General features: G+C 45.3%; 1 protein-coding gene across 1 annotated transcript; it reads right to left on the bottom strand.

The window, feature by feature from the left end:
• Positions 1–3402: 3402 nt before the first annotated feature.
• On the bottom strand, positions 3403–22990 carry LOC143927266 (uncharacterized). Its single transcript, XM_077451270.1, has 3 exons — positions 22913–22990; positions 9538–9597; positions 3403–6386 (listed from the first exon to the last, which is right to left on the bottom strand). Exon 3 carries the CDS (start codon positions 6383–6385, stop codon positions 3773–3775), a length of 2613 nt encoding a protein of 870 aa, XP_077307396.1. The 5' UTR covers position 6386; positions 9538–9597; positions 22913–22990; the 3' UTR covers positions 3403–3772.
• Positions 22991–24254: the final 1264 nt, after the last annotated feature.

Genomic DNA, 24254 nt, shown 5'->3' with positions numbered 1-24254 from the left:
GGCTGAAGCGGTTAAATGCGAACCACGTTAAAGGAGCCACATGGTAATGATAATGGATATTACTGCTTTAATTGATTTTTTCCTGAGTGGGTTCTATGGAAAGGGACGTGCATTAGCCGGTGTTCACCATTAGTTCTGCCTATGATATTTACGGGGGCAGGGAAGGGCCATAAGCCTCCCACCTGAGCAGACCACTGAAATGTTTCCATCCAGGTGCCCCATACAAAACCCCAGCTGCAACACGACATTATATTTCGTTATTGGGGAAATCGAATGTATGTAGAATATGAAATTGCACTTTAAAATAGAAACAAATAGTTCGGAATTACTCCTCTAAAGCAGATTTGTCTGTACTTGTTTTATAGCAAACTGGCAACAAAAAAATAAAATAAAAAAATCAGAAAACATATAGAACTTAAAAACAGGCGTTGGCACCACAGTCATGAGCCACGTGCGTTTTTGTATAAACTGTCAGCCTCAAATAAAATAAAAAAACGTATGCAGTAAATCATAGCAATTCTTGCCATTTCCCCACGATTTGTTTTCTGAACAGGAAAATACCTTTTCGTCCTGCCTGAAATCCAGTGTGCCCCAAACTTTGTTGACAATCCTGCCTCTGCTGCGCTGAGATCCCAGGCGGTGCTGTCAGCCCTGTCCAGTTCTCCCCCGATGGGCTATAGAACACCTACTCCTCCTCTTCTATACAATAGGGAGGTGTTCTGTAGTTCCCTGGGAGTTCAGCTTTAGGAAATCGATGGTCACAGCACACACACACACACACTTTCTTTTTTAGAACATCAGCATTTTAACAGCAATTGCAAAACAATTATTTATACTTGATAATCCAATACAAACTTACTGGAAAGTACTCCTTTCATGTCGTGGATTGCTGCCTGTCTGCTGGCCACCTATTTCCTCAACTTCCCGGATTTTCTGCATTGTTTTGCAGCTTCTCCTCTGTGATTTACTTTCAAATTTCTAAGAACTACCTATCCCATGGTTCCTTGTGCCGACTCTGCCTCCGGAAATTCCTCCTCTCGGCAACTCTGTAATATAGAAGGCAGGTGTTCCGTCAGATTTGGCAACGGACGGGACGTTCCATCGCGGCCATCTTGGTACACCCCGCATTCATCCACAGTAAGGCGGCATCTTGTTACACCCACCAAAGTCTTGCATTTCACACTTATTTTTACCAGTAAACAGAGCCGATATAGTGAAATACAGGATTTTGGAATCCCTCAGACAGTTTTGATAATGAATTTTAAAAGCAGCTGTGTTCTGTCAGATTAGCAAACCTGTGAGATCGGCAGGCTTGCCGCTGCCTAGTAAATTCAACATCAAAACAGTGTCACGGATTTCTAAATACTGCATTTCACAATATTTTTACCAGTAAATTGATCTTATAAGTGTGAAATGCAAGATTTCGGTGGGTGTAACAAGGTGTCCGCTTGCCGCCTTCTGACTATAGGCTTACTGCAGACGAGTGTGGGTGTACCAAGATGGCCGCGACGGAACTTCACTTCCGTTACCACATCTGAGGGGTCGCCAATTCAGACTATAGGCTTACTGTGGACGAGTGGGGGTGTACCAAGATGGCCGCAACCGAATTTCACTTCTGTTACATCTGACAGGACAACAATTCTGACTCTTGCCGCCTTCTGACTATAGGCTTACTACAGACGAGTGTGGGTGTACCAAGATGGCCGCGACGGAACTTCACTTCCGTTACCACATCTGAGGGGTCGCCAATTCAGACTATAGGCTTACTGTGGACGAGTGGGGGTGTACCAAGATGGCCGCAACCGAATTTCACTTCCGTTACATCTGACAGGACAACAATTCTGACTCTTGCCGCCTTCTGACTATAGGCTTACTACAGACGAGTGCAGGTGCACCAAGATGGCCGCGACGGAACTTCACTTCTGTTACCACATCTGAGGGGTCGCCGATTCTGACTATAGGCTTACTGTGGACGAGTGCGGGTGTACCAAGATGGCCACAACGGAATTTTACTTCCGTTACAACATCTTACGGGTCACCGATTCTGGCGCTTGCCGCCTTCCGACTATAGGCTTACTGTGGACGAGAGCGTTTGTACCAAGATGGCCGCGACGGAACTTCACTTCCATTACCACATCTGGCAGGTCGCCGATTCTGACGGAACAGAGGCTCTATGAAATGTGTGACATAGCAGTGCTTACATGTTAAGGACGTGAATGTGTGGGGATCCTACATTTTATGCAGCAAGGTAAAAAACAAACATTCTACATGCAGCCCCCCCCCCCAATACTTACCTGAGCCTGATCTCGATCCAGCGATGTGCTCTCAGCTCTCTCCCTCCTTATTGGCTCAGATACAGCAGTGGCAGCCATTGGCTTCTGCTGCGGTCAATCACAGCAACTGACGAGGGAGCAGGGGGCGGAGCCAAACCCCACTGTGTGTGCGCGCGTGTTATGGACACAGAGCAGGGTTTGGGAGCGAGCCCCTATAAGTGCCCCCATAGCAATCAGCTTGATATAGGGCACTCAGCCCGGGGGGGGGGGGGGGGGGGGGGGTTGTGTTGCCAGAAGCAGTGGGGGACCCAAGAAGAGGAGGATCGGAGCTGCTCTGTGCAAAAAACATAAAGGCGCCATTCACACTAGCACAACTCCAAAGCTGATTTCCAGTACAACTTTGGAGAGCGATTATGATGCGACTTCACACTCAATGAATATAAGCCGTATCAAGTCGTACCATCAGTAGTCAGGCACAAATTTGAACGGGTGCCATTGCAAAGAATGGGCTGCGACTTGTCATGCAACTTTGACGCCCAAAGTCGCACAAGTGTGAATGGAGGTTTACACATAGCAGGCAAGTATGACACTTTAAAGTAAGTTTACAAACTACAAGATTGTATTTCTAGAAAACTCCTATTATTCTGAACAATGTGGAAGTTATTACCGTATTTATCGGCGTATAACACGCACAGGTGTAGAACACACACATTCATTTTAAGAGGGAAGTTTCAGGAATAAACTTACATTTTTGTATGGGCGTATAACACGCACACGCTATTTGCACCCGATTTTCATGGTGAAAAAAATGAGTGTTATACGCCAATAAATACAGTATATCATTTTATATTTTCACTACAGATATACTGTAAAACATGAAATGAGCTCACTGGATTTCTGAAAGGGTCAGCAGGTATTTTTCTGTACTTTAGACACACTTGAAAGGTGAACTTCAGCCAAAACCTTTTTTTTGGGGGGGGGTTGAGAAGGGTTAGAACATCTGTCAGAGTTTCATTGGCCTCTGTATCCTGGCTAGAGTAATTTCAAGCTTCATGCCCTGGTGACAACACAGAAACTGGGGGCAGGTTTGACGAACGAAACAAAACTCACTCAGTTTTTACCCTTCCTCTAAAAAACAAAACAAAACAAAAACACATTTATTGCAGCCCCCCCACTGCAGAAATTTCACACTCATTGACCACAAAGAGGCAACTGAAGTTCCACTTTAAGTAGCTAAGCATGAGCGATTACAGTTCAAAAGTATATATATATATATATATATATATATATATATATATATATATATATATATATATATATATACACACACACATTATACAAGAAATTAGCATGACAACAAAACATTAATGTAAAAATAAGAACGTAAAAAGTAAAAAAGAAAAAAAAAAAGAAAAAAAGTAGAGTATATATACAAAGTAACAAGAGATCCTTAGACTATAAAGGACCAGTTTTGCCTTTACTGTCCTGCACAGGTCCATCTATTCAATCATGTTCGGGAATCTGTAAATACATTTGTTCGTCATTTTCCACCGGGCCGGCCTCTGAACAGTCTTTCTGGACTCCTCCGACCGTTCTGATGCCGTACTAAAATTTTTCTTTCCGTCAGCAAAGGACAGAACATCGGCTATGATATCCTTCATAAAGTCTTGGTTGGCGGGGTTGTAAATTTTTGATTCCACCCAATCCTTTTTGGCTTTTCCGCCTGCTCCGTAAGACGCGGCTTTTAGCACGCCTTGTATCAGTCCGATGTTCCGATTATAATCCAGCGCGGCTAGCTGTGAACGGGCCACTACTCCCTCCACAGAATACCGAGTTTGCTTGGCATGGTACTTTCCGGTGATGCTGCGGAGCACCTCAAGTTCGTCGGCGTGGCAAAAACTGGAGAGGTGATTGAGGTCCTCAAGCAGGTTTCCGTCCAACACAACGCCCTTCAGTTGGAGGTGGGCTTCTGAACCTGCCACCAGCCATTCCTTGTCTTCCTCCTCCTCTTCATCATCATGATGGCAGGAACTGTATAGAGTCGCCTCATCCCAGTGATGTTGGTTTGACGCGTGGTGTGCAATAGATGTCCACTTCTCTCTAAGTAAAGCTGGATTCTGTTCGCAGGTTCTGGCCGACCACCACATATGACTTTTGGCAGGCCCGATCCACCTCGCCAGCGTACGGCAGCCATGCTTCTTGCTGGCCTTCGCCATCTTGTTGCCCACAGACTTGGCCACATGCCAGACGTCATACTGGTGTTTGATGCGACCGTAGTGTTTCCTCAACAGTTTTTTGATACCTGCGTGCCGGTCTGTGCAGAGGACACGGACATTGACTTTTTCCTTGATCATCCGGTCAAGGGCTGCTCGGAATGTTTTTTTTTCGAGGCCTGTTGCGGCTTCGGAAGGATCTAACTTTTCCACTTGAAAGTCAATGATTTTTTTAGTGTGGTATTCCAAGAAATTGTAGGTGCAGCATTTGGCACGGGACGCGTATGACTTGCACTGGCCGTCGCCCACTAGCGCTACGGGTCTGCTTTGCACTTCTTTGACGATGCTTCTTTTCTCTAGCTTCCAGTGGTGGTCAATGGCAGGGAACAAGTAAAGGTTTTGGTCACTGTTATGGGTCGGCTGTGAGATTCCGAGAATTCCAGCAAGGTGGAAAAAACTCTCGACCTTAAAAAAATTGGATCCGCTGCATAAAGTGCTGGAAGATATGAGAAGGTTTCCAATTGGCATTCGCCCGATCATGGGTTGGCTAGTCCACAAGTGAAATTCGTGCTTCATGGAACAGACAGCAGTTACTAAAACCGCAGAGCCGATCCGGTATTTTTTTAGTTTTGTTATGTTTCCGCGACAGTTCGCCGTCTTTAAGCATTTACAGCACATCAGTAACTTATTCAAACAGGATTCGAAAACGATAAATTTTCTCTCTTTGACGTGGTCCACTGGAGCTTGCGTCTCGGGCAAGAAAATGGGCGTAATGTCAGCTTCTTTTGGGTCCGCTGGAACATTTTCATTCATTTCTTGACTACAGTCCTCCTCCACCTCTACACACGGGCTGTAGGCTTCATCGAGGTCAGGAACGGACGTTTCCTCGGGTTCTGCATCGGACTGTGCGTCTGCAAAGCTCTCAATAGAGGACAGATCCGGCGACAATGGCGGTTCGTCCTCCTCCTCTATGACTTGAATAGTCATGGAATTTTCAACAAAGTCTGCAAACGAGGCCGTGTTAGGGTTTGAGTGAAGATCGTCAAGTTTTTGAATGACCGGTTTTGACTGCGGCTTTCCGGCGTGCGTCAATGCAGGAAGTTTGGCGAGGTTGCACTGAAGTGCTATAGACCTGTGAGGTGGTCTTCGCAAGATCTGCGCAGCCTTATCCTTCATTCCTATTGGCCTGTCAACCTGTATTGTTTTGTGCGACATTCCCGGATAGCGCCGAGTCATTGTACCAACTGTGCGGCGAGTCCTGGGTCGATAATATCTCTTCCCTCTTGGATGAGGGGGGAGACCATAATACCCCACCTCATCCGTGTTCTGGCAGGATGACGAGTAGTTGGCCACATCTTCTGTTGCGCAGACACTGTTCTGTGAAGTCGGTTTTCCGGGAAAGCTTTGGGTGAGAATTTTACTTGCAAACTGTGACATCACAAACTCCTGAGGTGTAGGTATAGCAGTCGACACAGGGGTGGACATATGCGGTACAGAAGGCCTAATGGTTTCCTCAGCTGACATGTCGTCGAAATATTCCTCCGGCAAGTCTGTGTCCATTTTCCTCTTTTTGGCATAAGGGTGATCCACGCGCTCCTCTTCCAAAGGGTACGGCTGAAGCCAAGGGAAAATTGTGGGTATGGCATCCTTTCTGAAGACTTTCCCAAGTTTTTTCTTTTCGTAGCAATCGGCGGCGAAGTGTCTGGAACAGATACGATAGACTCCCTTTTTGCTGTTCTGTATCTTTTCCACAAACTCCTCGAGGCCTTCCTCACTACGGTAGATTTGCAGGAGCCATTTCCTTATCATTCCCGGATCGCGTGGAAAGACGTGCAAGGTGATGTCGGGATCCTTTTGGCGCCAACTAAAAGAGCATCCTTTTATGAAGCAAGCCGGCATCCTGTGGAGGGGGAAAAAAAAAAAAACACATCAGGGAAAAAACAAAACAAAAAAAAACATTTTTTAACCACTTCAATACGAAACACTTTCGACCCCCTTCTTGCCCAGGCCACTTTTCATCTTTCAGTTCTGTCACACTTTGAATGACAATTACTCAGTCATGCAACACTGCACCACCCATATGAAATGTTTATTATTCTTTTGGAGGTATATAATCACTACTGGGGTTTTTATTTTTTGCTAAATAAAAAAATGACCAAAATTTGTGAAAATAAATAAAAATTCTTAGGTTTAAATAAAATTTAGCAAAAAGGATTTTTTCTTCTTCACTGATATGGGCTTATGAGGCCGCGCACTGATGGGCGGCCGAGGAGACCGCACACTCATGGGCGCCCGAGGAGGCCGCACACTCATGGGCGCCCGAGGAGGCCGCACACTCATGGGCGCCCGAGGAGGCCGCACACTCATGGGCGCCCGAGGAGGCCGCACACTCATGGGCGCCCGAGGAGGCCGCACACTCATGGGCACAACGATCTGCGCTGATGAGGCTGCAATGATGTGGCTGACCTGATGGGACTACACGGATCATCAGGGCACTGTGTAGCACTGTAAAATACTGTACTCAATGCTCCCCTCACACACACTGTCTCTGTGTGAGGGAAGGAGTGTCGTTAAAAGGCAAACTTGTTGTGTTTACATCTGTGATTGCTTGTGAATGGACACAGCGTTAACAGGGTAAAGGGCTGCTGTGATTGGCCTTTTAACCCCATCTGTGATGCACTGTGTCCAAGGAACACAACTAATAATACTACATATTTCCATCACACACGTTCCCGGATAAGCTGGTTTAAGTCACAAAGTAGATATTTGGCAGCACACCATGGATAGACACAAAGTAGCGTCCAAACTGATTATTTATTGCATAATCACAACACAAGGAGAGTGCAACGTTTTGGAGTCACGCAGGACCCCTTCGTCGGGCATGCGTTAACAAGGTATAAAGGGCCGCTGTGATTAGTCCTTTATCCCCATATGTGATGCACTGGAACACAACGGTCGCAGAAATTTCCTGATGCACACCCAAGGAGTGTGGGAAGCACGCACATGGGAGAACGTACAGGGACGCCCTTCTAGAACTAGAGAACGGATGCGAGGTTGTGTATTGAACAGTGTGGGTGGGAAGTGGTTAAAAATGATTTTCATCTTTACCATACACACTCGGTAACGTCCTCTATGCTATCTGTCGTTTTCTAATGTCTCTGGAACACGGATACAATAAAGAAAATCTGTGGCCAGGTTTCAGGTATTTTTGGACATCCAAGCATTTACATTATTCCTAACTATTAAACGGAGCTTGAGAACAAGTCCTCACTGGTCCCCTGTGGCTGTAGGCACGGTTTAGTAAATCAACCCCCCCCAGGTCTCTGTAGTGACCTTCGGGAATGAATTACTCAAGGCAAATAGACTGTTCACTTTGCAATTGCAGTTATAAGGCTTCTGCTGCCCGCAGCGTCTCCAGTGAGACCAGAAGTTAGAGGAGCGGTGCTACAGCCAGTGCCGGGCTGGAGCAGGGGGCCGTGCTGGAGCGGGGGGCAGGAGTCAGCTAAGTGTTTAGGGTTGGGGGGTTCGTAGGACAATTAGTGGGGCATTTTTTTTTCCTTCATGCAGAGAATGCATTATGGTAATAAAAAATAAAAACACCTTTGGACTTGAGAACTACTTTACCATCAAACACTCATGTTGTAAAGCGCTGCGCAAATTGTTGGCGCTATATAAAACCTGAATAATAATAATAATAATCAACAGACAGGGAGAAGCAGTTATGACATAAGAGACCAATAGGGTCTTTTCTCTCATGAAAATCCTAACCATCTGTGTATTTTTTTAGGTTCAATTCCACTTCGACGTCTGTAAGCATCTTGCTATTGTTTGTAGCTGTGAAAGCAAAAAAATACAAATCACACAGGCAGCAAACAACCTCAGTCCCCTTACACACTGTGGCTGCAGCCGCGTTAGTGCTAAAGCGCCACTCGTTTTAGCAGCATTTAAAAGCGCCCCGCAAGCGGAAATGCTTTTCGGTCGCTAGCGGGGTGCTTTTAACCCCAAGGGGTTAACAACTCCCATGTCCTAATCTGCCACTTCCTATGCCGTGGTGATCTTCTCCTTCCCGCGTTGATTTCTGGGAAATTTGGGCGCGGTGTCTTCTGGGACCTGTGTGTGTCATAGAAGTTTTGCACTTCATACTAGCTCATTATAAAATACTCACCTTAGAACGAGGCGTCGGTATCTCACCTGGTCCGCGCCGAGGGAGCCGACATGTTGCCTCGGCGTGTCTTCCGGGTATCGCGGCTCTTGCGCTATGAGTGGCCGGAGCCACGATGACGATACTCCCGTGCATGCGTGCGGGAGACTTCTTTCCACCAAGGTCCGTCGTCTGCTGGGCTTTCAGCCAAGAATCCCCTGTGCGCATGCGCCGCTGCAATCAGCGTCTCATTGCAGGGGGAATATCTCCTAAAACGTACAGGTTTAGGAGATAATTTTTTTTTTTTAACCTACAGGTAGGGATTAGCTCAGGCGTGTTCACATGGAACACGTGCAGAGCCCGCCAGGAAGTCAGTGAAGCACTGCGCTAATCACAGGCAGTGAGACATTGCCCCGATGTACGGCTACAGAGATCGGGCAATGTCTCACTGCCTGTGATTATCGCAGCACTGCACCGACTTCCTGGCGGGCTCCACACGTGTTCCATGTGAACACGCCTGAGCTAATCCCTACCTACAGGAAAGCCTCATCATAGGCTTACCTGTAGGTCAAAGTTAAAATTTTGACTATACAACCGCTTTAACCAGCCCATCAATTTGTATCCAACCACAGTGGCCTTAAGACTACAGAGTTGATGGTAAATCTAAAGGAGATTGTAACCGGTGGGGAGCATTAGATTTAACGGTAATTATGTAGTGTGATATTCTTCCTAAGCACTTCCAATGGAGAAGGCCGTCACATTTCATATATTTTACAGGAGATTGTGTAGATCAGTTTTAAACATGGGTGGCTAGCTTTATCATTTTTACAGCTTTGAACAATCAGTGCTTTATTAAAATGACAGCAAAAAAAACAAAAAAAAAACAAAAAAAAAAAAAACACACGCTTACCTGTATGGACGGGGTTTATCCAATAGCAGGTTTAATACTGATGGAGACCAATCTTCTGCCCTTTAAAGGAAATAAAAAATGAAAATCAGAACACAGATTGACCTAAATTACACTGAATGAGGTTTGTATTAAGTATTTTGGCTGCTACCATATCCACACAACATTCTGTAATATTTAATGCTGAACTCCAGGCAGAAATATAAAGCCACGTACATTTATTCTGTTTTTCAATACCTGATCAGCCATTGGAAAAAATGACCGTCTAATCCTGGCATTCCTGGGCTCCCTCATGCTGAATTCCCCTTTATAAGACCAGTGACAGCTATGCCCTCCCCTTCCTCGTGACAGCCAATCATGTTGTTTTCTTGTGTGAGAGAATGCCCCCCCCCCCTTTGTAGCTGTCCTATATGAGCCGAAGGTGCTCGCATTAGTGGGAGAATCTGCCCACCATTGGCTACAACAGCTGATTAATAGGTTGGGTAAGTCGAGGTTGTCCCACCCACCAATGGCTACAACAGCTGATTGATTGGGGCAACCTGGAGTTACCCAACCTCCCAGCAATGGCTACAATAGCTAATTGATAGGTTGGGTAACACCAGGTTGCCCCACCCACCAACGGCTACAACAGCTGATTGATAGGTTGGGTAACTCCAGGTTGTCCCCCCCCACCAACGGCTACAACAGCTGATTGATAGGTTGGGTAACTCCAGGTTGTCCCACCCACCAATGGCTACAACAGCTGATTGATTGGGGCAACCTGGAGTTACCCAACCTCCCACCAATGGCTACAACAGCTGATTGATAGGTTGGGTAACTCCAGGTTGCCCGTCCACCAATGGCTACAACAGCTGAAAAAAAAAAAAAAAAAAAAAAAAAAAAGGTAAGCAATAAAAACACACAAGCACATAAAATTCACCCCTAAAATTCTTTTGAGCCCCCCCCCCCCCCCCTACATATACGCACAAACATAAACCGCACATGTCGGGGGCACCTACGTGAAACAGCCAAGTGCATTTTACATATCACCGGGCATGTCAGAGCGAGATCAATGATTTTAACACAAGCCCCTCCTCCTTAACACTAAACTGATAACTATAGGGGGCTTTTGCAATGGAAAACATAGGATACTGAAGTCTCTCGCCATTTTACGGTCGCACACAAATTTAAAGTGATTTTAAAGGATCTTTTTTGTTTTTTAAATAACAAACATGTGACACTCCTCTGTGCAGCTCGTTTTGGACAGAATGGCCCCCGAACATTGTCCTCTGTGGTCCGGCGGCGGCTCTCGTGGCTCCTTTCCGTATCAGATAACCCCCTAGGAGAAGCGCTCTCCCGAGGGGTTTACCTTGCGGGCGCGCTCCCGAGACACGAATGCCGGACTGGGCCACTGGTGCCTGCGTCATTAGATTTGATTGACAGCAGCAGGAGCCTATGGCTGCGCCATTGTAAAAAGGGGGGGGGGGGGTCTGTTGCCTGGCAGGTGTTTTTTCACCTAATGCATAAGAAGGTTTTATCATGTTGGGTATCTATTTATTCGGTGCAACCTCGTCTTTTATAGGGGGTTATTTACTAAAGACAAATCCAGTTTGCACTACAAGTGCAAAGTGCACTTGAAATTGCACTGAAAGTGCACTTGGAAGCGCAGTCGCTGTAGATTCGAGGAGGACATGCAAGGAAAATAACAAAAACACGTTTTTTTAGATTGCACATGATTGGATAATAAAATCAGCAGAGCTTCCCCTCATTTCTGATCTAACCCTCAGATTTACAGCGGCTGCACTTCCAAGTGCAAAGTGGATTTGCCTTTCGTAAATGACCCCTCATAGTTTACCAAAAATGTGGGCAGTTTATTGCGTTTGTTTGCCCTAAAATCCACTAGTGTGTTTTTTTTTTATAGAAATGTTGTGTTTCCTAGACCATTGTGGTAAAATAAAGTAAAATGAAAAAATTGGAACGACCACCATTTCATTCTTTGGGGTGTCTGATTTCAGAAAATGTACAATGACTTGGGGGTTTTATGTCATCTCCAGGCCTAAAATTATTCTTTAAATGTTAAAAAAGGCTCTGGCAGCGGAAGGGTTAAAATAACGGATTCATGATATATAGAATTTTTATTTATTTTTTGTTTCATGTAGTCTGGGGGAAAGGAAGTATTCAGCTCCATTCACATCTAAGCTTTCTGGATCGAGGGCGGAATCGCCACAATTCCAGAACCGCTGCAACAAAACAAAAAAAACAAAAAAAAAAAAAAACACGGAATGCGTTTGTGATGCCATTATTTCTTAATTGCGCCCCAAGCACGGTGCAATTTTATTTCCAGAAATGTCAAGTAACAAAATTGCGCTACAATGGCGGTGACCCCGCAAACGCTCCTGGATCTGTGCCAAGATTTGGTACATGAGCTGCTTTTTGAGCATTTTTGGAGTGGAGGGAATCTCATTTAAATGAATGGCGCTGCTTGAAATGCGCTACAAAAAAATTAATTAAAAAAAGCAAAGAAAAAAAAAAAAAAACGAGTGGCTGCAGATCGCTGAGGTGTGAATGGAGCCTTAGGGGAAATATCCCGGAGTTCACTTTTTACCATATCAGAGATTTCAGCAGCAGCACCTGAAAGAATATTTTCAGTCTTCTGTTTAAAATGTAAAAAATGTTAAACGCTGGGGGGTAAATTTTCTCTTCGGTTCCTCTTGGAGATTCCCAGGAGCTTTGCTGTGAGCTAAACTTCCTGTTCCCCCCCCACCTCTCTGAAATCCCCCATTGGGGGGGGGGAGGCGCTGAACTGACAGCAGCCCTGCTGATCCGACAAAAGGAATTTCTAGCCACAGAGGAGAAACAGGAAATTCAGCCCACAGCAAAGATCTGATATTCAGCAGACAGGAAGTGTGGGGGAATCTCTCCTGGGGGGACATAGACAGGCAGACAAAAGGATTTAACCCTTCCCCGGTCTGGAACTCCAAACAACTTACAATAAAAAAAAAAAAAAAAAAAAAAAAATACATTTCAGTAAATGTCATGTGAAGTATGTAGGACAATAAATGTCAGGATATGTGCACATTTATAACAAACTACAATAAGGTAGGCGGGCAAGAATCAAGTGACTGAACTGCGGAAAATGAGACCCCAATGATCATCTGAAAAAGGTAACAAATGATGGAAGTCCACAACAAAGAGAGATACAGGGAGAGCCAAATCGAGTGCCCACAGGCTGGAGATGGAATCAGGACGACACAGATAGACCTACAAACCCAACAAGAGTAGACTGTGCCAGGGAGCCCCACCATCCAGCATATAAAAAAAAAAACTCCTTCAATGCTTCAGCAGTCCTACCAATAAAGAGTGTGTGTGTGTGGGCCAGGCAAACGCAGAGCCCAAGACAGCCTGGCAGGCAGGCAGGCGCAGAGCCCAAGACAGCCTGGCAGGCAGGCAGGCGCAGAGCCCAAGACAGCCTGGCAGGCAGGCAGGCGCAGAGCCCAAGGCAGGCGCAGAGCCCAAGACAGCCGGGCAGGCAGGCGCAGAGCCCAAGACAGCCGGGCGGGCAGGCAGGCGCAGAGCCCAAGGCAGCCGGGCAGGCGCAGAGCCCAAGGCAGCCGGGCAGGCGCAGAGCCCAAGGCAGCCGGGCAGGCGCAGAGCCCAAGGCAGCCGGGCAGGCGCAGAGCCCAAGGCAGCCGGGCAGGCGCAGAGCCCAAGGCAGCCGGGCAGGCGCAGAGCCCAAGACAGCCGGGCAGGCGCAGAGCCCAAGACAGCCGGGCGGGCAGGCGCAGAGCCCAAGACAGCCGGGCAGGCGCAGAGCCCAAGACAGCCGGGCAGGCAGGCGCAGAGCCCAAGACAGCCGGGCGGGCAGGCGCAGAGCCCAAGACAGCCGGGCGGGCAGGCGCAGAGCCCAAGACAGCCGGGCGGGCAGGCGCAGAGCCCAAGACAGCCGGGCGGGCAGGCGCAGAGCCCAAGACAGCCGGGCGGGCAGGCGCAGAGCCCAAGACAGCCGGGCGGGCAGGCGCAGAGCCCAAGACAGCCGGGCGGGCAGGCGCAGAGCCCAAGACAGCCGGGGCGGGCAGGCGCAGAGCCCAAGACAGCCGGGCGGGCAGACGCAGAGCCCAAGACAGCCGGGCGGGCAGACGCAGAGCCCAAGACAGCCGGGCGGGCAGACGCAGAGCCCAAGACAGCCGGGCGGGCAGACGCAGAGCCCAAGACAGCCGGGCGGGCAGACGCAGAGAGATAGATTAAAATAAAAAACAGCACCAGGCAGAGAGAGAGATATACAAAGTTACAGCGTGTGAAGACAGAGGGACATGAGGAATCCTGGACCTGAACATCCCATGTGTGATCTCCCCTCTGTACCCCACACTCACCTCCTATCCCCTTTATATTATTTCTTTCATCTCCCCAATACAACCCATAATAATTGTCCCACAACTGCACACTTTAGTGCTAAAATGTATTTGGTGCAGCCAGTAAAGCTAATTGGACGGTATGCAGAGTAACATGGTAAAGGTCACACGGGGTACATGTGGACCCCAGAGGGCAGCACACATCTGAAATACAAATAAAAGTTTTACCTGCGGAGGGATGTGTAACCCCCGACTCATATCCCCGGCCACATTGTACAGACCCCAGAATGTCTCCGCTTTACAGCTTCCTGTGTATCCTGCCTCACAATGAACGAGCGGCTGTGCCAACCCATCGTCCAATCAGAGAGGTGACACATGAGACTGCAAAGCCCACACAGGAAATGGTGGAGTCATCTTTCTGGCTTAGCAGTGTAGTTGGGGGAAGGGCCATCACCGACAGCACTGACCGTTGTATGATGACGGTGGGAAAGTCTCCCAAATGCCAGAATACTAATAAGGCTCAGCGGGAGAGCGATGCCCACATCTACATTGAGTGTGTGGATGGGGGAACCGGGTCATTTTCTTTTGTTCAACCCGCTGGTTGGATGAAAAAATAAAATGAAGCGTGTATGGGCTGTCTTATAGAATGTGTGTCTTCCCTCTTTGCTATCATCCTGAGAGAACACCTTCTTATGCATCCTGCCCCCCCCCCCCCCCCCACATTGTTACTTTGTAGACTATTTGTTGTCACTTCATGTATCATTTATTCCCCCCCCATTCAGTAATGATTGCCCAGTATTATTTTGGATCACTACCAGCATTCCGGGTACGGAGAGAGTTTATCATTTATCTACCACGGCTCAAAATTGAAAGTCCCGAGCTACTAGCCAAGCCACAAGAGTTACTCGCCAGTTGCCCCACCCAACCCCTACCCTGCCCCGCCCATAATTCTGCCCCTAAACTCGCCCTCATAAATCATCTCATGAAATGTCACTTAACCTCTTTCAGCCCCGGACCATTTTGCTGGCTTAAGACCAGACCACTTTTTGCGATTCGGCACTGCGTCGCTTTAACTGACAATTGCGCGGTCGTGCGACGTGGCTCCCAAACAAAATGGACGTCCTTTTTTTCTCACAAATAGAGCTTTCTTTTGGTGGTATTTGATCACCTCTGCGGTTTTTATTTTTTGCGCTATAAACAAAAATAGAGCGTCAATTTTGAAAAAAAAAACGCATTCTTTTTTACTTTTTGTTATAATAAATATCCCCCAAAAAATATATAAAAAAAGTTTTTTCCCCTCAGTTTAGGCCGATACGTATTCTTCTACATATTTTTGGTAAAAAAAAAAAAAAAATCGCAATAAGCGATTGATTGGTTTGCGCAAACGTTATAGCGTTTACGAAATAGGGGATAGTTTCATGGCATTTTTACTAATAATTTTTTTTTTTTTTACTAGTAATGGCGGCGATCAGCAATTTTTATTGTGACTGCGACATTATAGCGGACACATGGGACATTTTTTACACATTTTTGGGACCAGTGTCATTTATACAGCAATCAGTGCTATACAAATGCAGTGATTTCTGTGTAAATGACACTGGCAGTGAAGGGGTTAACCAGGGGGTGGCAGTGTAGGGGTTAAGTGTTCCTAGGGGCGTGTTACTAACCGTGGGGGGCTGGGCTTTGTGTTAGTAAACACTGATCTCTGCTCCAATCACATGGAGCAGAGATCAGCATCACTTGTTGCTAGGCAGAACGGGGAGATGCTGTTTACAACGCCATCTCCCCATGAGACGATCGCGGGTATCCCCGCGGTGATCGAGTCCGCGGGACCCGCGACGGGACTCACGAGGATCCCGACCGCACGTGAGCGCGTCGCCAGCGGCGCGCACGCAATGGCAGGGCGGCATATAGAAATGGACGTACCTGTACACCAATATGCCTGCCCGTGCCATTCTGCTGCCAACGTACATCGTCGTTGCGCCGGTCGGGAACTGGTTAAATGTTTTATGCAGAATTAAGTTACAAAAATAAATATTAATAACTTTAACAGTTCCCCTCAGCACAGCCTCACCTTTGCCCATCAATGTAGCGTGACCTGTGCTCACCATTGCAGCCTCACCTTTTGGTCATCATTGCAGCCTCACCGCTCCCACTATTGCAGCCTCACCTGTGTCCATCAATGCATCGTGACCTGGGCCCACCATTGCAGCCTCGCCAGGGCCCACCATTGCAGCCTCGCCAGGGCGGGGGAAGAGAGAGAGGACGGCTGGATTATGACTGGAGGAAGAGGAGAGCCACGGGATCAGAGTGCGAATAGCACGCTGTTACAGCTTACATTGAAATTGCCTCCGCTCTGTTCGCCGTCACACACAGCCCCGCCTCCTCCTGAACCCGCGCCTGTGATACACACAACATATCCCAGCATTGGACCCGCATTCTGTCCATCACATGCACAGGGTTAGGAGGAGGCGGGGCTGTGTGTGACAGCGAGCTGAGCGGAGGCAATTTCAATGTAAGCTGTTCCGGCGCTCTGTGATCTTGCGGCTCTCCTCTTCCTCCATGCTCTCTTCCAGCGGGGCGATCACTGGGTATGAACGGCTCACGATCAACCCCGACGGTGGTGCTCGCCCGCCCCCCCCCCCCCCCCCCACTCCCAGCTCAGCCCAGCTCTTCACCAGCCCTAATTTTCCACTCGCAAAATGCAAGTAAGCGAGTGGAAAATTTGAGGGCTGTATCTACCATTCATTATACCACCAATAGGATTGTACAAAATCATCAATCGTGCCCCTGCGATTATGAATATGCCGGTTGAATCTAATACACCCGCCATATTCTAATGATCGGTAAGCTGCCGCATATTACATTTTACCAAACACATGTAGTAGAGCTTTGAGCGGGTATATCTAAATGATGGGTGTAGCTACAGACATCATTCAGATATTACCGTTTTCAGCTGGCGATTCCCTACATACACCATAAGAATGATCATAGCAGCTGTTCCACCTCTTGATCGTACTTAGGGGAGACGAGAGGGGATGCGCCCCCCCCCCAGTGCTTCTACCGATTCACCGCTATAATTGGTGAGTTAGAGACAGGATCTGCCGGCCCCGGATGTTGATCATAGGGATTTCCGGTGGACCAGAGTCCATAGTCTCTATGATCGTTGGAGGCCGGGCGCGATGTTATGTCACGCCCAGCCTCTGCATTAAAAAAATAAAATAAAAAAAAAAGTTGATTTTATTTCAGGCTTCCCAGCCTAGAGGTGAGATGTGGGGTCTTATTGACCGCATATCTCACTGTAAAGAGGACCTGTCATGTCATATTCCTATTACAAAGGATGTTTACATTCCTTGTAATAGGAATAAAAGTGATCAAATTATATATTTTTTTCAAAAAAAAATAAAAAGTGTCAAAATAATAAAAAGGAAGTATAATTAACAATAAAAAATAAAAATATATATTTTTTTAAAGTGCCCCTGTCCCCGTGTGCTCGCACGCAGAAGTGACTGCATACGCAAGTCCCGCCCACATATGAAAACGGTGTTCAATCCAGACATGTGAGGTATCGCCGTGAACGTTGGAGTGAGAGCAATAATTTTGTCCCTAGACCTCTTCTGTACTTCAAAACATGTAACCAGTAACCACAGATCAGGGTAAAGGGCCAGTCACCGCAGCCCTTTACCATGTGATCAGCTGTGTCCAATGACACCTGATCATGATGTAAACACAAGCCAATTATCTGCATTCCTTTCCTCACGCTGACAATATGAGAGGAGAGACGATAACCGGCTTGTGTTAAAGGAACATCTACACTGATAATCAGGGCAGTTCCAACAGTAACCACCAGTGCCGCCCCAACCAGGGTCACCTATTAGTGCCTACCAGTGTTCTCAATCAGTGCTCCTGTTCTATCAGATTACCGCTACCCATCAGATTGTGTAACGGAAGTGACCTTTCAACCAAAAAATACTTACTGCACACGTGCTATGCGTTCCAAACACTTCGTGATCTGATGGGTAGCGGTATTCTGATAGTACACCCATGCAGACATCTTACTACACCCAGCTACATCTTGAATTTCAGAGTAATTTTAGCAATAAACTGAGCGTATATAAAAAAATATTAGGGGTGCACCGAATGGAAATTTTGGTGGCAAAACCGAAAATACAGGATACACTTTGCTGAAAACCGAAAAGTTGCAGTTTTAAAAAAAAAAATTAACATTTTCATATATAAAATTGTATTATTTTCGACCTTTTAGTTAATATCAATTTAAATTAATATGAATTTATTATTGGCCATTAGTGACACCTTTAGAGCAAGAAAAGCTCAAGAAACATGTAGTCTGCAGTCCCCGACCATCTCTGGCATCGTGTCCCCAGTCCCCGACCATCTCTGGCATCGTGTCCCCAGTCCCCGACCATCTCTGGCATCGTGTCCCCAGTCCCCGACCATCTCTGGCATCGTGTCCCCAATCCCCGACCATCTCTGGCATCGTGTCCCCAATCCCCGACCATCTCTGGCATCGTGTCCCCAGTCCCCGACCATCTCTGGCATCGTGTCCCCAGTCCCCGACCATCTCTCGCATCGTGTCCCCAGTCCCCGACCATCTCTCGTATCATTTCTGCAATCTCTTAAAGTTAAACACACTGCTAATAGTATTAGCAAAAATTTCCATTTGGTGCACCTCTAGCAGACATGATACAGAAGATGGTCAGAGACTGCAGACATGATACAAGAGATCAATGCAGTCTCACAAGCGTCTATCAAATGCAGCCTCCTCAGTGTCCAGATAAGAGCGGCGATCTCCCGATGTGTCAGGGAGCTAGATTTTAATTTCCCGGCTGCAGTAACAATGTCCCACCTCCTGTTATCACGTCATACCAATTCAATGTCCTGGCATTGGATCAGTGTGTTGTCTATTACAGGAGGCGGGGCATTGTTACTACGGCCACCCAGACAATTCAGCTCCCTGATACAGGGGGAAGGGAGGAGAGCAGAGCAGATGGGAGGAGAGCAGAGGAGAGGGGAGGAGTAGGGAGGAGAGGGGAGGAGAGGGGAGGAGTAGGGAGGAGTGGGGAGGAGTGGGGAGGAGTGGGGAGGAGAGGGGAGGAGAGCAGAGGAGAAGGAAGGGAGGAGAGCAGAGGAGAAGGAAGGGAGGAGAGCAGAGGAGAAGGAAGGGAGGAGAGCAGAGGAGAAGGAAGGGAGGAGAGCAGAGGAGAAGGAAGGGAGGAGAGCAGAGGAGAAGGAAGGGAGGAGAGCAGAGGAGAAGGAAGGGAGGAGAGCAGAGGAGAAGGGAGGAGAGCAGAGGAGAAGGGAGGAGAGCAGAGGAGAAGGGAGGAGAGCAGAGGACCTTGAGCTGCCAGGATAAACTCTACAATGGGCGGCACACGCAGAAATGCACCACTAAAAAAAAAAACGAAAAAAAAAACTTCAGTGCACCACTAAGAAATATAGTATATTGACATCTGTGATTCTGTTTGGATGTTACATTTTGAAAGAAGCTGAATGCCGGCAGAAGGAAGGTGGCGGAGACTTGGTACACCTCGCACTGCTCAGCGCTAGAGCTGCATGATTAATCGTTAAAGAATCGAGATTGCGATTCTACCCCTCCCGATCTTAAAAAAGCATTTCCTCCATTCATTGCAGAGAGTTCTCTGCTCAAGCCGACAGCTGTAAAAAAGTACAGCCTCATCCGCCCCCATCAGCGCAGCCTCAGTCGCCCCCATCAGCGCAGCCTCATCCGCCCCCATCAGCGCAGCCTCATTTGCTTCTATCAGTGAAGGAGAGAAATTACCTGTTTGCAAAATTTTGCAACAAACTATGAAAACGTTTTTGGTTTTCTTTTCAAAATTTTCAGTCTTTTTTTGTTTGTTTAGCAAAGAATAAAAAACCCCCAGTAGTGAAAAGAAAGCTCAATCTGTGTGAAAAAAAAAAAATATATATATAAATATTTCATATGAGTACAGTGTTGTATGACCGCGCAGTTGTCATTCAAAATGTGACAGCTCTGACAGCTGAAAAATGGCCTGGGCAGGAAGGGGGTGAAAGTGCCAAGCAGGCAAGTGGTTAAAGTACAACTAAAGGCAATTTTATTTTTTATGGGAGAGTGGAGAGGGATTAAAACACCAATCAGATTTTTTTATTTGGGAGGTCAGTGCCGCTGTTGGGGGGGGGTTCCCCCGCTCTAATTGTCCTGTTTACCGTTATCACCGAGAAACAAATGTGAAAGAAAATTCCACCTTTTGGGTTGTCACCAGAGCAGGAATAGAGAGGAAATCTTCCAATGGGAACACTAGTTCTGCTGACAACCAGGGAGTTCGCTTGCTTTGGAGGGATTTCTGTTCACTTCCTGTTCTGACTATATGACAGGAAGTGAAGGGAAATCCCTCCAACTGAACTTAAAAGGCAAAAAAATAAAAAAATCTGACAGGGGTTATAACCCAACTTTAGAGCTCATTTATATGTGCAGCAGCCCTTGTCACCCCTAAGATAAAACGATTCACGGTGAATAACTTTTTCGTCATTTGACAGGCGGTGAGGAGGCAATATGACCGACCGCGGCTCAACCGTCTACTTTCACTGCCCTCCCCCGGCTGCCCATATGAATGAGCCCTACGGAAAAGAAAGAAAACATTTTTTTTTTTGCCGTCAGTTTCACTCTAAATAAAGTAAACAATAAAAAAAAAAAAAAAAAAATAAATGAATGAAATAAAAAAAATGTAATATAACAAAAACTACAAATTATTATTATGTACTTTACATATTTTTTAAAAACATTGATTTTTGATTATTTTTTTCACATTTTATCGTGTTGGATCACTTCTTTTAATTTTGTTTATGTAATGATAATATTAATAACTTTTTTTTACTATTTCTATTTAAATATTATAATATTTAAATGTAATAAAAATAATAAAATTACTATTATTAATTAAAAAAAATAGTTTTACTATTTATTTTATTTTGTGTTAACAATAACCTAATTTTTGCATTATTAAAAAGAACTAAACAATTTTTTTTTAAAGTAGTAAATCGCAGCTTAAATAAATAAATACCATGCAAATCATGGTCATAGTATGCATCGCATGCTAACACAATATGAGAGACTTACCTTAGAACAAAGCCCTTCCAGCGGAGAGCTGTCACCCCTTCGGCTACGAGTGGCCGGGGATGTGATGACGTCACTCCCGAACCTTCAGAGTGCATTGCACCGGTGACGTCACCGGGCTGCATGCAGTATGAATATCTCCTAGAGTCGGACCAGTGATGGTGAACCTTGGCACTCCAGATGTTTTGGAACTACATTTCCCATGATGCTCAACTACACTGCAGAGAGCTTGAGCATCATGGGAAATGTAGTTTCAAAACAACTGGGGTGCTGAGGTTCACAATCATTGAAACCATGGGTGCTCAACCTGCGGCCCTCTGGATGCTGAGCTACAAGTCCCATGAGGCATTGCAAGCCACTGACACGCATGACTCCCAAAGGCATGATGGGACTTGTAGTACTTGTACTCATGTCCGAAACAGTGGAAGTTTAGGAGATATTCACTGTACCTAAAGCCCGATTATCTTACCTGTAGCTACAAGTTCAAAAACTAAGTTTACTCCCACTTTAATTTGTTTTATTTTTGCATTATAATAATAAATACATTTATTTTATTTTTTTATTTCATAATAACAATATAGTTGTATTATTCATTTTATTTTAATTACCTTAAATTAATATTATGCAAAACAATATATATAATATATTATTTAAAAATTATAATAGATCATTAATATATAATAATCTCATTAATTTGGTATAATTTAAATGTTATTACCAACAACGATAATAATAAATGTTTTATCCTTTTATTTATTTTTTTAATGTTTTATTATTCCTTTTGAATTAAATTATTAATAATATTATTCAAAACTATAAAATGAATTTGGTATAATTTAAATTTTATTACCAACAATAATACTAATAAATAATATTTTTTATATCTATAATATTGTTTTATTATTCATTTTTAAATCAAAACCATTAATATTATTAAAAACAATAAAAATAAAATGAAAACGATACCAAATGAATGTTATATTTTTATTATTTGAATAATATTGTTAATTTAAATTAAAAAGAATAAAACTATATTGTTATAAAAAAAAAAAAAACATTTATTATTATTATTATTGCTGGCAATAAAATATAAATGATACCAAATTAATTTTATATTTTTATTGTTTTGAATAATATTAATAATTTTCAATTAAAAAAGAATAACTATATTGTTTTTTTAAAAAATATATAATAATAACAACAATAATATTATTATTATTAGGTTTTATTCTTTAATTGTTTTAATAATAACAATATAGTTATTTATTTCTAATTTAAAATTATTAATATTATTCAAAACAATAAAAAAAAAAAAAAAAAAAACAACATTAATTTGCTATCATTTAAAAATCGCAACAACAACAACTTTAATGAAAACAAAATAAAATTGTTATATTGGTATTACCATTATATAATAAAAAAAAAAAAAAATGTAATGCAAGAGGATAAAATGTAAAAATAAATGATCCAAAGTTAATAATAATAATAATAATAATATTATCGTTATTGTAAATAATCCAACAAGATAAAATGTGAACCTAAAATAAATATTAAAAAAAAATATATAAAATATAAACAGCAACAAAAAATATATAAATATTGATAAGAAATGATTATTATGAAGACAAATAATAAAGATAATAATAATAATAATTTAGAAAGGTTTCCTATTTGTAGGAAGGAGATGAGGGTTCCATGGATCTCATAGTTTTCCATCAGGCCGATCCTCGGGCTTCACACACACAGCGCCCCTCTATGGCTCCCTCCTCCCCTCCCCCCTCACTGGGGAGGCCGGATTGGGTGTCAGGAAAAGTTGGGTGACACTCCGCCTCTAGTGTGAGGACCCTGAGTCACCCCAAATCCCTGCCGGTCCTCCCCCCGGCCTCTTATCCGCCCCGCGTCGGTCATTTTCACCACCCAGACAACCGGAACTCACCAACTTCACTGCCACCGAGACTCAGCCGCTCACCGGCGCCGCCTACTTCCCTCCCGGGGACCTCCCACCTCTCTAGTGTCCGCCACTAGAGGCCGAACCTCCCTCCCCCGCTTCTCACTACCCCTGTAGCTGCTTATCGCTGTGTGCTATGGGACTCCGATAAAATGGCCGCCGGAACAGGATTCAGTATGCTCTGTTGCTATGAAGTGGTGGGCGGGAGGGCGGCCATTTTTGTGAAGACTAGAGTCTATCTTGTCAATGAATGTAGAATAGGTGAGTGGAGAGGGGGAACCCTTGTGAGGGCACAGGGCAGAATAAGAATGGCATACTAAAATCGCTACATGGTTCATATAGTACTGAAAATAAAGAACTAAAGGCACAACTAAACCCTTGGCAGTTTTTTTTTGTGTCATCTGTTTCCAATTGGGGAGATTTCCCTTCACTTCCTGTCCTATAGCCAAAACAGGATGTGATAGAAAATCCCTCCTAAATGGAAGGACTCCATGAACCAGATCACCAGAACTTGTGTCCCCATAGGGAGTTTTCTTCTCTATTCCTGTTCTGGGGACAGCCCAAAATGTCGGATTTTCTTTACATCCACTTTTGATGACAGCAGCAAACATGAGAAATAGAGAGAACAATTCTGCCCGGCAAGGACACAGAAAGAAATACAAACCTGACGGATTCTAATCCCTCTAATATCCAAAACTTAAAAAACAGATCACCGGCTGCTGTTTGGGATATGGGACATGGGTCCCGAAGAGGAAGAGCCTCTGTGCCCACCAGTGCCACCTGACAGTGCTAGCAATCAGTGCCCACAGTAAGTACCAGCAATCATTGCCCACAGTAAGTACCAGCAATCAGTGCCCACAGTAAGTGCCAGCAATCATTGCCCACAGTAAGTGCCAGCAATCGGTGCCCACAGTAAGTGCCAGCAATCGGTGCCCACAGTAAGTGCCAGCAATCGGTGCCCACAGTAAGCGCCAGCAATCGGTGCCCACAGTAAGCGCCAGCAATCGGTGCCCACAGTAAGCGCCAGCAATCGGTGCCCACAGTAAGCGCCAGCAATCGGTGTCCTCAGTAATCGCCAGCAATCGGTGCCCTCAGTAATCGCCAGCAATCGGTGCCCTCAGTAAGCGCCAGCAATCGGTGCCCTCAGTAAGCGCCAGCAATCGGTGCCCTCAGTAAGTACCAGCAATCAGTGCCCACAGTAAGTGCCAGCAATCCGTGCCAAGAAGTGCCACCTATCAATGCCCACCAGTGGTGCCAATCAGTGCCTCACCAGTGCCACCTAGCAGTGCTGCCTGTCGGTGTCACATACCAGTGTCGATCAGTGCCCATC

Source organism: Lithobates pipiens, unplaced genomic scaffold (genome assembly GCF_037356315.1).
Source record: "Lithobates pipiens isolate NorthernLeopardFrog02 unplaced genomic scaffold, aLitPip1_a1.2 Scaffold_23, whole genome shotgun sequence".
In the NCBI taxonomy this organism is placed as follows: Eukaryota; Metazoa; Chordata; class Amphibia; order Anura; family Ranidae; genus Lithobates; species Lithobates pipiens.
The sequence above is the reverse complement of the archived record's forward strand: the minus strand, read 5'-3'. Positions and strand labels throughout refer to the sequence as shown.